This window comes from Talaromyces stipitatus, genomic scaffold (genome assembly GCF_000003125.1).
Source record: "Talaromyces stipitatus ATCC 10500 scf_1105507295549 genomic scaffold, whole genome shotgun sequence".
Lineage (NCBI taxonomy): Eukaryota > Fungi > Ascomycota > Eurotiomycetes > Eurotiales > Trichocomaceae > Talaromyces > Talaromyces stipitatus.
Genome location: NW_002990117.1, coordinates 1,110,163 through 1,124,538, shown reverse-complemented (window position 1 = coordinate 1,124,538; position 14,376 = coordinate 1,110,163). Strand labels below are relative to the sequence as shown.

The 14,376-nt window shown below is 45.0% G+C and overlaps 5 protein-coding genes across 5 annotated transcripts, besides 1 other annotated feature; 2 read left to right on the top strand and 3 right to left on the bottom strand.

The window, feature by feature from the left end:
* Positions 1–166: 166 nt before the first annotated feature.
* On the top strand, positions 167–1,102 carry TSTA_012700 (lectin precursor, putative; the record flags this gene model as incomplete). Its single annotated transcript, XM_002483352.1, has 2 exons — positions 167–323; positions 525–1,102. 2 exons carry the CDS (start codon positions 167–169, stop codon positions 1,100–1,102), a joined length of 735 nt encoding a protein of 244 aa, XP_002483397.1.
* A 785-nt stretch (positions 1,103–1,887) lies between these two features.
* Positions 1,888–1,907: a microsatellite.
* Positions 1,908–7,017: 5,110 nt separating this feature from the next.
* On the bottom strand, positions 7,018–8,187 carry TSTA_012690 (peroxisomal membrane protein (PmpP24), putative). The gene is made up of 6 exons (XM_002483351.1): positions 8,088–8,187; positions 7,898–8,013; positions 7,812–7,838; positions 7,545–7,755; positions 7,262–7,485; positions 7,018–7,207 (listed from the first exon to the last, which is right to left on the bottom strand). Exons 1-6 carry the CDS (start codon positions 8,100–8,102, stop codon positions 7,150–7,152), a joined length of 651 nt encoding a protein of 216 aa, XP_002483396.1. The 5' UTR covers positions 8,103–8,187; the 3' UTR covers positions 7,018–7,149.
* Positions 8,188–8,388: 201 nt separating this feature from the next.
* Positions 8,389–9,726, bottom strand: TSTA_012680 (ribosome biogenesis protein, putative). The gene is made up of 2 exons (XM_002483350.1): positions 9,664–9,726; positions 8,389–9,549 (listed from the first exon to the last, which is right to left on the bottom strand). Exons 1-2 carry the CDS (start codon positions 9,675–9,677, stop codon positions 8,490–8,492), a joined length of 1,074 nt encoding a protein of 357 aa, XP_002483395.1. The 5' UTR covers positions 9,678–9,726; the 3' UTR covers positions 8,389–8,489.
* Positions 9,727–10,826: 1,100 nt separating this feature from the next.
* Positions 10,827–13,112, top strand: TSTA_012670 (cell agglutination protein mam3 precursor, putative; the record flags this gene model as incomplete). Its single annotated transcript, XM_002483349.1, has 8 exons — positions 10,827–10,877; positions 10,929–11,086; positions 11,136–11,351; positions 11,400–11,615; positions 11,665–11,862; positions 11,912–12,085; positions 12,135–12,262; positions 12,313–13,112. 8 exons carry the CDS (start codon positions 10,827–10,829, stop codon positions 13,110–13,112), a joined length of 1,941 nt encoding a protein of 646 aa, XP_002483394.1.
* Positions 13,113–13,117: 5 nt separating this feature from the next.
* Positions 13,118–14,290, bottom strand: TSTA_012660 (ribonuclease P complex subunit Pop2, putative; the record flags this gene model as incomplete). The annotated part of the gene is made up of 2 exons (XM_002483348.1): positions 13,118–14,158; positions 14,215–14,290. The coding sequence occupies 2 exons, from the start codon at positions 14,288–14,290 to the stop codon at positions 13,332–13,334; spliced, it is 903 nt and encodes a 300-aa protein (XP_002483393.1). The 3' UTR covers positions 13,118–13,331.
* Positions 14,291–14,376: the final 86 nt, after the last annotated feature.

Sequence of the window (14,376 nt, the reverse complement as noted above, 5' to 3'; positions counted from 1 at the left end):
AAGCATCGTTGATCTTGGCAGAGGATTCATTCACTTTTCCCTGCGCTCTTTTTCTTATTTGAGATAACTATCTACTTTTATCCCGAAATCCTTTCTCAATTCTTACTCCCGCTTTTATCGTGCCCGAAACCCTAACTCAAACATTTACATCGCGACATCCACCAAAATGGCCTCAATCAGCACAGATGGCAACTGCGGCTCAAATTCAAAGACAAATTCAACATGTCTAGGCTCAACATACGGTGACTGCTGCTCAGCAAAGGGTTATTGCGGCGGTACTTCAGACTATTGCGGTGGGGGATGTCAATCTGCCTTCGGAAACTGTACCACCCAGAATAATCAAATAATAAGTATAACGGGTTCATGCGGCTCTACAGGAAACAATTATACCTGCCTCGGAAGCACATTCGGCGATTGTTGTTCGTCGAAAGGATTTTGCGGCGGGAACTCGAGTTATTGCGGAAATGGGTGTCAGAGTGGGTTTGGAAACTGTGATTTAGCTTCTTCGACGAGTATAACGACAGCGACGGCCGGAGCGATGAATCCGACGAAAGCATCATCAACGACGGCTTCGGCTTCAACATCGACTACAACAGGCACTGTTTCCGAAGATGGGAACTGCGGTAGCAACTCCGCCGTTTTCGCGACGTGTCTCGGCAGTGAATGGGGTAATTGTTGCTCCAGTCATGGATTCTGTGGTGGAAATATCAGTTACTGCAGCGCGGGATGTCAGTCAGAATTCGGAAACTGTGGTCTCGCGGCGATGACGACGAATACAACCTCAAACTCGGATTCATCGAGTGGACATCTTGGTGCAGGCGCAATAGCAGGAATATCTGTTGGGTCCGCGATTGGTGGATTGGCATTAGTTGCAGTACTGGTATGGCTCGCCTTTTTTAGAACGAAGAAGAAGATAAAGTATTCAGTTCGGATTGAGGATGAACTCAAACCTTACCCGCCTTCCAAGCCCTTTGTTGACTCGCATGAACTTGACGGGCATGGTAATTTGAAACATGAGATCGATGGGAGAGGAGGTTATGTTAGACAGGAATTGGATACGAGGATGATTTCGGAACTTCCAGCAGAGCCTGGTCATAAATAGGGGGATTCAAACCTTGGACTGAATCTCACGAAAATTTTTTGGTCATACCACAACCCGCTGCAGCGTATCATCGTTACAGACAACATCGGCCATGTTCTTCGAAACGTCACAGACTTACCAGTGGCATATGAAGGGCACCTCGAACACCTTTGTTACTTTGCCCACCATACCCGTCTACTCGTCGATGTCCAGCGCAGCGATCATGTCGAATTGTTGTCAACACCATGGTGGAATCGCCTTGTTTTACTGTTATCATTTGCTAGTCGAACACAACTGTACTGTCAGTAAGACAAGGATCATACTTCCAAGGCTATGACGCGTCTACCATCAGGAACACCCCAAATATACCCATCCCCCGTTGGCCTCCGTGCAAGCCAGGATTCTACGCCAGGATTCTACTCTTCAAATGTCGAGATACCACACTTTTACTTTTATGAGCTACGCAATTAATATTAATGACTATGGTCAGCCAATTGTGATTTCTTCTCCCAAAAGCAGAGTCATTTGCCAAGTAATGGCGTGAATAATAAACGCAGGCCGTATTTATGCCCTAGGGGAATCAGGCACCGAATTTCTAAAGTATCAATTAATTGTTTTTTCAATTCACCCGGGTGAAATGTCAGCATTGCCACGTCAATGACGCCTAGATTCTGCTATGTTAATAATACTAACAACATGAAATGCTAAAGATCATCAACGAGCGCGAGGGTAGTATTAACTATCGGCATAACAGTGCGCACAAATACGGTACCAGAAAACAGGCAGGTGGCGAATCCAACCTTGGAGTTGTTGTTGTTGTTGTTGTCTCATTTTGCTTTTATCCTCCTTGTTCTTCATTTTTCTACTCTCGGACGTATTTCTTTCGGCTTTTAGGGCATTTTCTTTCTTGTTCCTTTTTCCGTTTCACTTGTAACTCCCCTAATGAGGCTGTATCGGAATTTGAACCTATCGAGGCCCAGATGGCCTGACATTGGATACGTATAGAGTAGGTAACCGACTCGTATGTCTTGGGGGAAGGGTGCAAGGGCACTTACCTATGTACTCCATAAAATAAGAAGGACTCATGGATAATACTACGAGTAGTTCTCACCGAGATAGGATAAGTTGGCTGCATGACCTTGACTTGCGTAGATATCCATACATGAGCCGATGCTTTTGGGAAACTTTCAATGTTGAAACTTAGGCTTGAGATAAAGCTGACGACGATACTCTTGCTAAGCTTACTATTCTAGGAAGTTCAGACGCTGCTGTCGTATTTCGGGGATACCGAAAGGTGGTCTCCCGTTCCTGGGAAATTGGTCGAAACATTTGTTTCTGTATGTCAAGGAAGATGAACATAGCGGTAGGATGACTGATAGCAACACGGTCTGAATGTTTCTGATCACCGGGTTCGTGATTACAGTAAAACCGGTTTATAACGAATTTGGATATAACAAAAGCATAACAAAAGTCCCTTATATAACGAATACGGAGTTGGCTGGATATTTGAAGTTAGTAACAAATGCCGCTGAATATAACGAATCCTCCAGCTAATTTCTACCATATAATGAAAAGTGAAGATTCTCCTGCTCCCAATTTTTATTTCGTTATGAACTAGATTTACTTGTATGCGAGAGGGTCGAGTTCCATTGGTTACGCATAGGCACTGTAATTTGCCACCAGGCTACGACTCCTGAGTCTCTTAATCAATCACGAAATCGCCAGTTATCGATATCTGATAGTGAAGGTCCTCTAAAACCTTCTGTGCAGTAACCTGTTCCTGACTGTACTGTTTACTGCTTTAATCCGCATCATCATATTCGACCCCAGATACGTAATATCTTGAAATCTTGTTTGCCGATACAGATTCGTCAGGAAAGAAAAAGGAGCAAGAAAGAGACAACACTTGTACTTTACTTGACTCGAGAGGTAAAGTCTCACGGCAATGTGCGACTACATAGTATATATGTAGTACTCCGTAGTACTCCGTGGCACTCCGCATGAATAAGTATACGGAACTATGTCAAGCCAGAATTTTTCCCTTGAATATCCGTGGATGTTTCAGCCATACAGACGTTTGGTTATAATTAGGCTCATGATTGGCAGGCAGAGAATCTTGTATGATCTAATGCACCTACAAAGGATCTTGACTCTTAAGTGGGCCGGTACACAACTCTGGAGTCTGAGGTTCTTTTTCTCCTTCCAAGTTCCGAATCTTTCGCCTGGTTCTTTTCTTTCCCCTCTTTCCGCTCATTCTTTTTTTTTTTCCATACATTAGTCATGTCTGATTGATACAGTCATGGGTGTATCAATATCGTACCAAAAACTTCCTTACGCAACATTTCAAATGCAAATTCTTAGCGCACTTGTCCAATTGAGTCTTCTTCTAAACCAGCATCCTACACTACGTGAGTTTGCTTACCTGAGAGATGTGGCTTATACTGCCTTTAATAGATAAACAGTCGGCAGAGTTACTTGAGAGCACATCCATGGGAGAAGGGGAGCCGCGTAACTTGTTAAGCAAAGTAGCACGCCTGGAGTGGGCCAGGACGACTTCGTATGGAATAGCAGGATTAATTTTGTTTTCAAAATTAAGAGTAATTGAGTTGTAATTATATGAACAGCGAAAATGGCAAATACATAGTTGACGGTATCAAAGTAAGAGAAAAAACGCCTTGTGTACGCTTTTCACCCAGGTTAAGAATACATTAGTGCAACCTTATCCTGAACAGACTGTCTGTGCATGGCCCACGCAGCCCACATGGGGTGCATAATCTTTCTCGGAGAATCCCCCGGCAAATGACTGTCCATTATAATGTCATTGCATGAGGCTAATAAATGTGACTTGCAAGTGGCTGGTTTCAATGCAAGTCTTTGCAGCTTGCTTGATTACTGAATACAGTCTCTACAATTGCCACACGTTTGAATCTGTCCGTTACGCTGTTCACTGTCTGTCATGCTCACCGTTCAATCCGCATATAACACCATGTTCTGATTGAAGAATATAAATACATCTATTGCCCATGATGAATTGGCCTCAATATTCACACAACTCGTACGGCTTTTCTTTGCTTCCCTCATTACTCTATACCTTCCCTTTCCGCAAAGCTTCCTGTTCTTGTCTTCTTCAATTCTACCACTTGCTACCTTCAACCTTACCAACGACTAGCACCGAAGAGCTACCACGAAGTCATCAATATGAATAGCGAATTCTCTTCTCCATCTACTTCCTCGTCTGGGACCTCAACACAAACTCCCATCCTGCAAGAGCCTGGCGAGTCTGGTCAGCACCCCGCACCAAGCTCCCGGAGCTACACCATGGCTCCGTCAGGTACCAGTACTGCAGAAAAAACTACAACTACCCCGACCGAAAGCAATGACCCGGTTTGTTATTCAGCTAGCTTTGTTCAGCAGTTAGCATATTTCTGCATTCACTTGTTGTTCCAGAGGGATATTCTAACCTTCTAATCAGACAATTCCTTTCGGGGGACCATCAAGATGTCATGCACGCAGGCGCGTGGGCGCCGGTCAATCCCCTCGATGACGTCCCAGCGATCGGAAACGATTCCCCTCTGTCCCTGGCATATGCTATCAACGCTGCCGACGACCCTTCGAGAAGACAAGCTGGTCTCGCACGCGAAATGAGAATAAGCATGCCGTTGAGCTGTTCCAGAAAGGTTTACAACGCAAGATGTGAACAAGAAGCAAAATACAACAGTCGTCTGGTTTTTTTTTTTTTTTTTGAGGGGATTTGTTGTCGGGTTGATTTTGCTGATTGTTTAGATTAAATGTTTAGATGGAACTTGTCGTGTTCGGTAACTGGATTACTCGAAGACGACGATGTAGGATACTTCAGAGAGTGGAATTCTTTACAACTAAATATATTTTTAGTTTTTTGCCTCCTTCCGTAAAGCGTATTCGAAACCACAAAGCATCGTGCTACATACGTAGTATCCGCGTCGGTAGATCGGCCCGACGGGAGGAGCCGAGATCGGAGATCTAGTCCCACTGCCCCGCTATCCCAACTAGGAAACGCTTCTCGTGGCCGCCCGGTTCCAGATCAGGCTTGGCCCCAAAAAACCGCTCCAACAGCAACTATTATGCGAGGTAACAAGATGAGGAATCGATTTTTTACGCCTTCCTAATCTATTTCAAAATGGTCCCACGTCCGTAACTGTTACTTGTAATTACAGGTTGCTAAAATTTTCTAATATCCCAAATAGGAAAACATTTGTCTTGGCCACTCGATTCCAGATCAAAGATTGGCCCCAAAGACCTCTCCAACGCCAGTCAAAGTCAAATCAAAAGCAATAAGTTAGAAGGCATTCATCAATCATCATCTCCTCGCCAAACTCCTCATCTCACTACGAGGAGACCGAATCGGCAACGCAGCCGTAGGCAATATCTCATCCCCTTCAGTCCGCTTGTCTAACAACCCTTCTCCTTCTAACGGCAACCCTTCCAGCCTAGTCTTATAATGGCCGAGCTGCCTCTTCTGTTGTCTACTAGCCAGGTATTCTGAATACGTGGAATCGATTCTGTGATGAATCTCTTGTTCCGTTGAGCGTTTGGTTATGATTTCGTCGGCGGGGATGTTGTTGAGGTATGCTGTTGCTAAGGCTGTATCGCTTCTCTGTGAGTCGACATATTAGTGTCAAATGGAAGAGAGCAAGTGGGAATATTTGTTGAAGATGGAATTACGACTCACTTGTAGATTGTCATATAAATGAGGTCTCGCATCCACCATCCCGACACCCAAGAGAGTCACGACGAAGAGACTTAACAATTGTAGAAACTGCATTTTCGTTTTCTGATCGTGTCAACACGCCAAGAAAAAGGGTATCGTAAAGCAAGCTTTGTTCTTAAAAAGAAAATAAAAATCGGAAAGAAGAAAAAAAGAATCAACAAAAAGATCGCCAAGTAAGGACCTGTCCAGCAGATATAAAACTTGTAGTTATATTTGGAATTTCAAGCTTTTCGGTTGGTTTCAATAACTCGTTCACAACGACTGAGCAACGCACAGCGAAGAAAAAAGTTTATGGGTCTTGGAAATCTCGGCGCATACGTTTATATAGTATGTGACTGATACACGCCTAGTCATTAGATAGTTAAGGACGTTTCCAAAGTCGGGATGCTGAGACGGGGTATGTATGATTCATGTTTGAAGTGCTTAGTACCGCCGGCGTCATGTAGTTTAGTGGGAACCGACGATTCATATTTACATGGAGTACTCGGTATAAGGCGGGTGGTCTTTTGGTTGAAAACTTGAAATGAATCGCGGTTTTTGTCAATGATCAACTGTATTCTAAACCGATTCATCATTTTGTCACTCCTTCTATGGTTGTGATTTGAAGCATTAGATGCCTCCTGTTTGACCACCTTGGGACCCTGGTATTTTTAGCCCTAATCCGCGACCTTGAGCTGGTCACACAACATGATTTTAATAGACGATCAAGTCAGGGGTATCGAGCGATCGTCTATCTGAAATATTTGCGGGAAATTATTATAACTATAAAAAAGTCTGGAATTTCCCAAGTCTATGGAAATAACGGCTCACGTTCGTTGCACTTCAAACTCCCGTATCGGCGTTCCAAGATTATGAAACCGGGAAGGTGTTGCAGGGCTTTGTTCGCTTTGGTATTAAGAGAACTTATTTTATAGAGGGATGAACTTTGCCATACAAACTCCATAATTTAATCTATACTCTTGGCAGGAGTGAAGTAATGTAAATATCACTTCTGATGTTTGGCAACCTCTTTATCGTCGGGATAGGTACTGGATAATAGCTTAGTTAGACACCTAGTCAGGCACTCTTAAACATTACCTGGGTATTGTTCTACAGATATAGGTTGATTGCCCTGGTAATAGAACTCCGAACCATAACTCATTTCGGGCCTACTCTATAAATGCAAATTAAAGTAAGAAAGTAAAACTGACAATAATTCATATGTACAGCACCAAGCGATAAACAATAAAACCCATAGAAACAAAGAACGCCACGAATGCCCACTTCAAGGCACTAATTGCCAAATGATATACAACAATCTAACCACAATCATGATCCTCTACTATTTGTTGTGTATCAACAAATTGTGAAACGATGTCCAATGGTCGGAATCCACGTATCTGATAGATAAAATTAGCGACAGATCTTGGAGAAAGTAATCGAGGCCAACTTACATATAGGTCATACTACTCCTCAGACTACTGACAATAGACTCCGGATGCCATCTGAAAACATACATGACCGCCGCCCAGCTGAGAGAGGCAAAGGCCGGCCATGCATTTTCTTGTATCCGTGAGCGGGCCTCGGGTGTTATGAGTGAAGAGAGTGGGTGCATATTCGGTTGGACGGAAAGTTTCGCCAAAGCGAGAACGACTCGAGCAAAGACGTAGATCACGATCTTTTAAAACGTATTAGAAAATATGATCGCGGAAATGGGTGGATATAGGTGAGAGGTACCTGTTGGCTAACACTGCCCTGATTCCTGCCGAACACGACATAGCCACCTAGAAGACCGGCAAAGAAGGTGTCGTATGGCCCTTCCTTGGGTCCCGTGGGATTCAAATATTTCATCGCAAGCATTGTACTCTTGTATAAGACGGCGAATGTGGCGAGGTTTCGGGCATGTTGTCGGGTAGCTTTCAGGACGAGCTTAACTTTTTCGCGGAATCTTTAGACCACAAGTCAGCGTGGAGATTTTGCAGCCATTGTCAGAAAAGAACTTACGTTCCCGACCGGAAGAGAAATACCATCCTATATCAAGGTACTATTATTAGACTGCTCATATCTTGTAATCGTGTTTGGAGGCTTACACCAGGGCATGCGGAAAACGAACTTTGGCGCCGTATACGGCACCATTCCGGGCGGCTTTAAGGAGTATGAGGAGAGGTTTCAGGTTTGGATTCAGCGCAATTGCGTCGAGAGTATCCTGTGACATGCAGTATTAGTTTCATTCCTAATCTCACAAATAGTTCAGCTTCTTCAATAGCCGGGAAAACTAACCATAATCGAATCCATGATCACGAGATGTTCTCAGTTCCGGAATTTGTCTGGACCCTTAAAAGAGAATAAAACTTGACAATGATCAAATGTTCCCAGTATGTAACTGGAATACACATGAAGCAGACAGGACACCTCAGAATTTTTCTGGGAAGTAGAAAGAAAATGCTCGGATATGGAGTTGGGTCGCATCCCGCAGAGTTTCTGGGGAACCCGAGGCCTCGGCATGTGAACGGCCGTCATGGACTACCGACGACGTCACAGCACGTGACTTCGAACCTTACAATTCAGGCACTAAACATATACTGGAGTAAACTCTTATATACGCCTCACGAAATATAGATGTATACACAGTCCAACCAACGCCGTACAAATGTAAGACCTGAAAGCAGAAATTTAAACAAATCACGACAATCTCGGCTTTTTCGAACGACCTTTTTCCTCCTCATCGACATCCATCATATCCACATCCGAAGGCTCATCCTCATCCACAAACGTAATCTCTTCACTAACATCCGATCCGTAATTAGACGGCTCATCATCATCATCTTCCTCAGAATCCGTATCCACTCCAGCTCTCCTCTTGAGACCCTTCATCTTACGAGTCTGCAAATTCGACAAATCCTGTTTACCAAGATGCACACGACCAACTTTATCACCAATCGAGTCCATGGTAATATTCTTCTTGGTGCGCGCTTCCTCATTAGGTCGTTTTCCTTGCTTCATAGCCTCCTTCATAACATCTGGATCTGCGTTACGGACACGTCCAATTCTGAAATCGAATTTGGGACCGACTTCATCTAATTCAACGCGGGGAAGTTTGTGGCCGCTTCGTCTTGTGCGGATTTTGTACCATCGTAGATGGATGATAGGTAGCAGACCGGCTTCGGCGGGTTCTTCGGCACCGACCATCATGAGGTATTGTAACCCTTCCACATCGATCTTGTCGGTTTCTTCACCCTTGAACATATCCAACAGAACACTCTTGATCATGGCATATGTCCTGGATGTGGCATCCTCCCAGATACTACCTGCAAACAGCATCATGGGCTTCATACCAATTCCGATCTCAAGCTTTAACGCATTAGGAGGAGGAATCGTTTCGCCATCTGCGGGAGGTAGAAGGAGTAACTCAAACATATCCAGGACTTTCTTATTGTATATGCGTGTGAGAGTCATGCAATTTGGACGTTTTTTGTTGCTGCTTCCATACACCACGATACCACATTCATTCTTGTCGGCAAGAAATTCAATACTCTCTGTACTTTCGAATGGGTGTATATTGTCATTCTTTTTGTGGAATAGCACTGAGTTCGGGTTCGTTAGGCCGTGGATCGTCTTGAGTAAAGTGTTGAGTGGAAGGGGACATTTTGTGCCGTGGAGAAGCAGGGTGCGTTTAGAAGATTCGATGAGTTGGGGTTCTTTCTTCTTGAGAAGGCGCGCTGTGCGCGGATTTTTGGGCTTTCTATTGTCCAAATATTAGTTTGCTGATTTTTGTTTCTTCTTTATGCTTTGGAGTGTCAAGAAACCCGATGCATAATACACAGCAAACAAAATCTCAAATAAAAAATTGACTTACACTTCACGAAGCATCTTAACAGTAAATAATTACTTTGCACTTCAGATTGATACAGTTATCTCTGCTTTGGCAGAAATCGGCTGAAGCTAGTCAAGTCGGAGCGAAGAAAAAAGTTCACGATTCTTTTCTTGGCATGGCTGATAATGCTATCTTATCGATAATCTTATCGATAAGATGCTCGGTATCGTCGAAGCTCATCTTCAATTTTTGCTTATTCATTGTTGACTCAAAAGAACCTAGTGAGAGATGATCATACAGATCCAAAAGCTTGAATCTGTCTTATTTCTTGTGTGATTGACCATCATCGAAGTACGTAGTACACGTACGTAGTCTGAGACTATCCGCGGAGCATCAGGATCTCCATGCGAAAAAAGCTTCAAAGCTTTCATCCAAGAGTCCGTGTCTTACGTACAAAATGTGTGATGATCGGATGATCCCATCCTTAACATGTTACCTGTGACTTGCACAGCCCGAATATGCTTAAATGTACACGTACCATGAATGTAGGGTCTAGACAGTCAAAAAAGCCCTGCCAAGCCCTAACCTGATACACGGCGAGTTTCGCCTCATCATTCCCGAAACAGGTACACATCCCGATAGCCGAGATTGCTAATTGACAATATGATAGTATACATTAAGCAGAAACCACAACGTAGACCATGACAAAATAAGCAAGCCACAACACGGGATCGGTAGAATGTGCGACGTTCTTGAGACCGAGACTAACACTTCTGAAGAAGATGATTTCTCTTAATGGGTTAGTTATTGGGTAATAGTATGTTTCAATATAGTCATTTTTGAGGGATCTGTAGGCGAGCTCCAAATCCGAGACAGATGAGATAGTCGAGCCCCTTGATCGGAGGTTGGAAGCATCAGGATACAATTATCGCATAAGGGTCCCTTATTTAATCAGGATGAGAGCGCTAGTCCTCGACTCCAGATTCTTTTGATTCCCTGACTTTTATTCTTTCCATCACTCTCTTTGCTCTCATTCTTCATCGCTCCTGGTTGAGCCGAAATCTTTCTTTTCTTTTCTTATTCTCGAAGCCATTCATTCCTTCCAGGCAGTGCCTCCGAGGTATCAAATTGTAGCTTGCTAAAGCAGGCGTATACTGCTGCCAGGACAGATTTATCCAAATAACGAGAAAGAAAGATCATTAGACATGCATCGTGCAATTCTTATCAGTCTTTTGGCGTTTTCGTTTGAGTTCAATGTAAGTCCTTTGTATCTGTATCGAGACCACACAAACTAACGAAAGATCCAGAATGTCGTCGCCGCTCAAGGACTCGAAGTTTTTGGAATCGATTTGGGCGACATACTAGACAACGGTCAAGATCCAAATAACAAGAACGGGGCTGGAAATAGAGGTGGCAATAATATCCATACAAATACATTGAGTGCAGTGGCTGGACCAGGGATCAGGTGTGTATGTTTGGCAACCGATATTGCATCGACTCTAACACAGTTTTAGTCAAACCGCGGGTGTGCTTGCACCATTGGATCCGGCAGCCGGAACGGCGGTAGCAGCAGCTACGACCGCAGTACAGAGTACGCCGGCTGTTTCAACAACTCAAGCAGGTAGCAAGAATGGGGATAAGAATGGAAAGGATGGAAAGAAGGATGGACAAGGCAACGGCAAAGCTAAGCACCACAAATCGACTGCAGTAGCCGCCAAAGCGGGAACCAGGTGGGTACATCCAGAAATCCTTTGACAGTAATTCTAACAGGGCCTCAGTCAAACCGTTGGTGTCGTTGCGCCTATCAATGCAGCAACTGCAACAACCTTGGTTACTGCAACTGCAGTCCAGAGCGTCAATGCCGCTGCATCATCTCAAGCCAGTGGTCAGAAGAAGGGGCACAAGGGCGGAAAAAAGAATGGACAGGGAAATGAAGCTGCCAAGAAGAAGAAGAAGCATTCCAAGTCCAGTGCAGTGGCCAACGCGGCGGCCAGGTACGTACATCTGATATTTTGTATAGAAACAATGCTAACCCAGCTTCAGCCAAACCGTCGGGGCTGTTGCGTCTTTAGATGCAACTGCAGTACAGAGTGCACAGGCCGCTGCAGTACAGAGTGCACAGGCCGCTGCATCAGCAACAGCAACTCAGAAGAAGGGACACAAGAATGGGCAAGGAAACAAAGCTGGCCAAGAAAAGAAGAAGCACCACAAATCGACTGCAGTGGCCAATCAAGCTGCCAGGTGTGTATGCCTAGCAGTTCTTGTGGAAACAATGCTAATATAGTTTTAGTAAAACTGTCGGCACCGTTACGGCTGTAGACTCCGCGGCTGTCGCAGCACAGAGTACACAGGCTGTTTCAACAGCACGTGGAAAACATCATAAGAATGGCAATGGAAAAGGAAAAGGAAATGGCAACAATAACAACTCCCAGACATCGCAAGTAGTGGCTAACCAAGCTGCCAGGTGTGTACGCATGGAAACCCATATGGAAATAATTCTAACATAACTCTAGTCAAACTGTCGGTGTTATTGTGCCCTTGAACCCAGCCACTGCCACGGTGGCGACAACATTTGCGACTGCAGTGAAAAGCACACAGGCTGCAACACAAGCAGTCGGTCAAGCATCTTCCTCCGCGGTAGGTGCGTTATGAAATCTTGATTCCAGGTCAGCTCAGACTAATTGTGAACAGTCCCAAGCAGCGCAGTAGCTGCCCAGCCAACACGGACGATTACTATAACGGCTGGCAACGGAGGTGCGACCTTTACTGAGGGATCCGAGACAATAATCATTTCTCAGGCTGGGGGTCAAGCGCAAACGACAACTCCTCCACCGCTTCCCTCGGCAACCGTGTCCGTCGTTGTCGTATCGTCCGCAAGCACCGCGGTTGTCACGGCAAGCTCCGCCGCGGTGTCGCCATCGAGTTTTCCAGCGATTGGGGCTTCTGTTGTAACCCCGCTGGCGGGATCAACAAGCGCCAGTTCTTTTGTCACAATTGCAAGTCCTTCGTCTAGCGCTGCAGCTCTTGCTGCGACAAACCCTCAGAACGCCTGTCCATGTACCTGTGCATGCCCGTCGGGATTCCCGTTGCAGGCAACGCCTATTCCGGCGGGACCATCACCTAGTCCACAAGCAATATCGTTACCCTCACCATCGTCATCGTCCTCTGCCGGTCAGACCCAAACAATAGCGACTACGACCGCTATTGATTCTCAAACGAGTACTCCATCATCCACTGCAGTGGTAGCCACAATAGCAACCACAACATCTACCTCAGCAATCGTTACACCTACCACGAGCTTGTCTTTACTGGCGTCCGGAACGTCAGTTGTACAGCCAGCATTGCCTGCTTCTGTAAGACCAGCACCCTCGAGTGCCACGTCAGTCGCTACCTCAATCATTTTAACAGCAACCACAGCCCCGGCTCAAGCTGGTAATGTGAACATCAATACCGTGCAATTTTATTCTGCGTTGACGATAGCCCTCGGCTGATAAGTGTAACAATAAAAAAATGGTGGATTTTTCGTTCAAGAGTTTTCAGGCCGGGTGGCTTTCCTTTTGTGTTCAGAATATAGCTAGAACAATAATATCATCCTGCCGTATTGATGTACTTCTGCCCTTGTATACCAAATAAGCCATCATTTTCTGAAATTTGTTCCCGTATGATCAGCTGTCGATAATGAGTATATCATGCCCAGGATAGACACCCTCTCAAGGCTGAGAATTGGCTTCCAGCCGTGCCTTTTTGGCTCTACGCTTCATTTCGCGCTTGGAAAGAGGCTTGTCATCGTCTTGCGTTGACTCTAAAGAAGCCTTTCGTTTCAGTTTTTCAGCACTTTTGTCAATGGCGCCCCTCTGTTCAACCTTGTTCTTTGATGCATCCTCGGTTTTCTTTGGTGTCTGTCTTTCACCACCATTGACAACATCAACGACGCCCCTATAACTTGTTCTTTTGAGACTGGATAAGGCCACAACTTTCCGAGCCTCCTCACATACTGCCTCTTTACCTCGCTCACTGGACAATCCCCAGACACATGCAAGGTTTACTACGTCCATTGGTGCGCGAATGGCCAATGCTCGTTTAGCCTCACTGGATATGATGATGCCTCGGCCCCTTGTTGCTCTGATCAGACTCATCGCATTACCAATAAGATTCCTGCGGGCTTCCAATCCACTCCCGGTTATCCCTGGGCTATAGCAAATTTCAAATCGTATCCCACGAGATATTGCAGACGAGACGGTCTTGAATTTGAAGTGGAAAGGAAGACGGACAGACAGGTCCAGAGAAATCAGGTCGCAATCGAGATTGGTACAAGCATTTAACAGACTTTTCTCATTCGTAGGTCGTACAGCAACAATAGAGAATAATGGTATTAGATTTGCCATGCGGTAACTTTGAGATGGGTCGGACAAGATGAGGTTAAGGCGCGTCAACAGCGTGAGGGACTTTGGCGCATTGGAAGGAAGCTGAGGAGCTGTTAGATTCTGGGGTAGTTTGCCTGACATTGTCTGTGAGAGAGCAACTGTCGTATATCCGACTAAACAAAGTCTTGAGTTAGTGGATATGGCTGTGCAACGAATCATCACCACTTACCTTCTGCAAGAAAGTTGAGGGTATTGGTTAATTGAGCCTCATCGGCTGCATATGGGACGTTGAGGTCATAAAACATATTAAAATTGCTTCGCAGGAAGCATATACTGCCACTTCAGCTCTTCAGCAGCTAATACGAAAATTGAGCAAGGAAATATCAGCTGG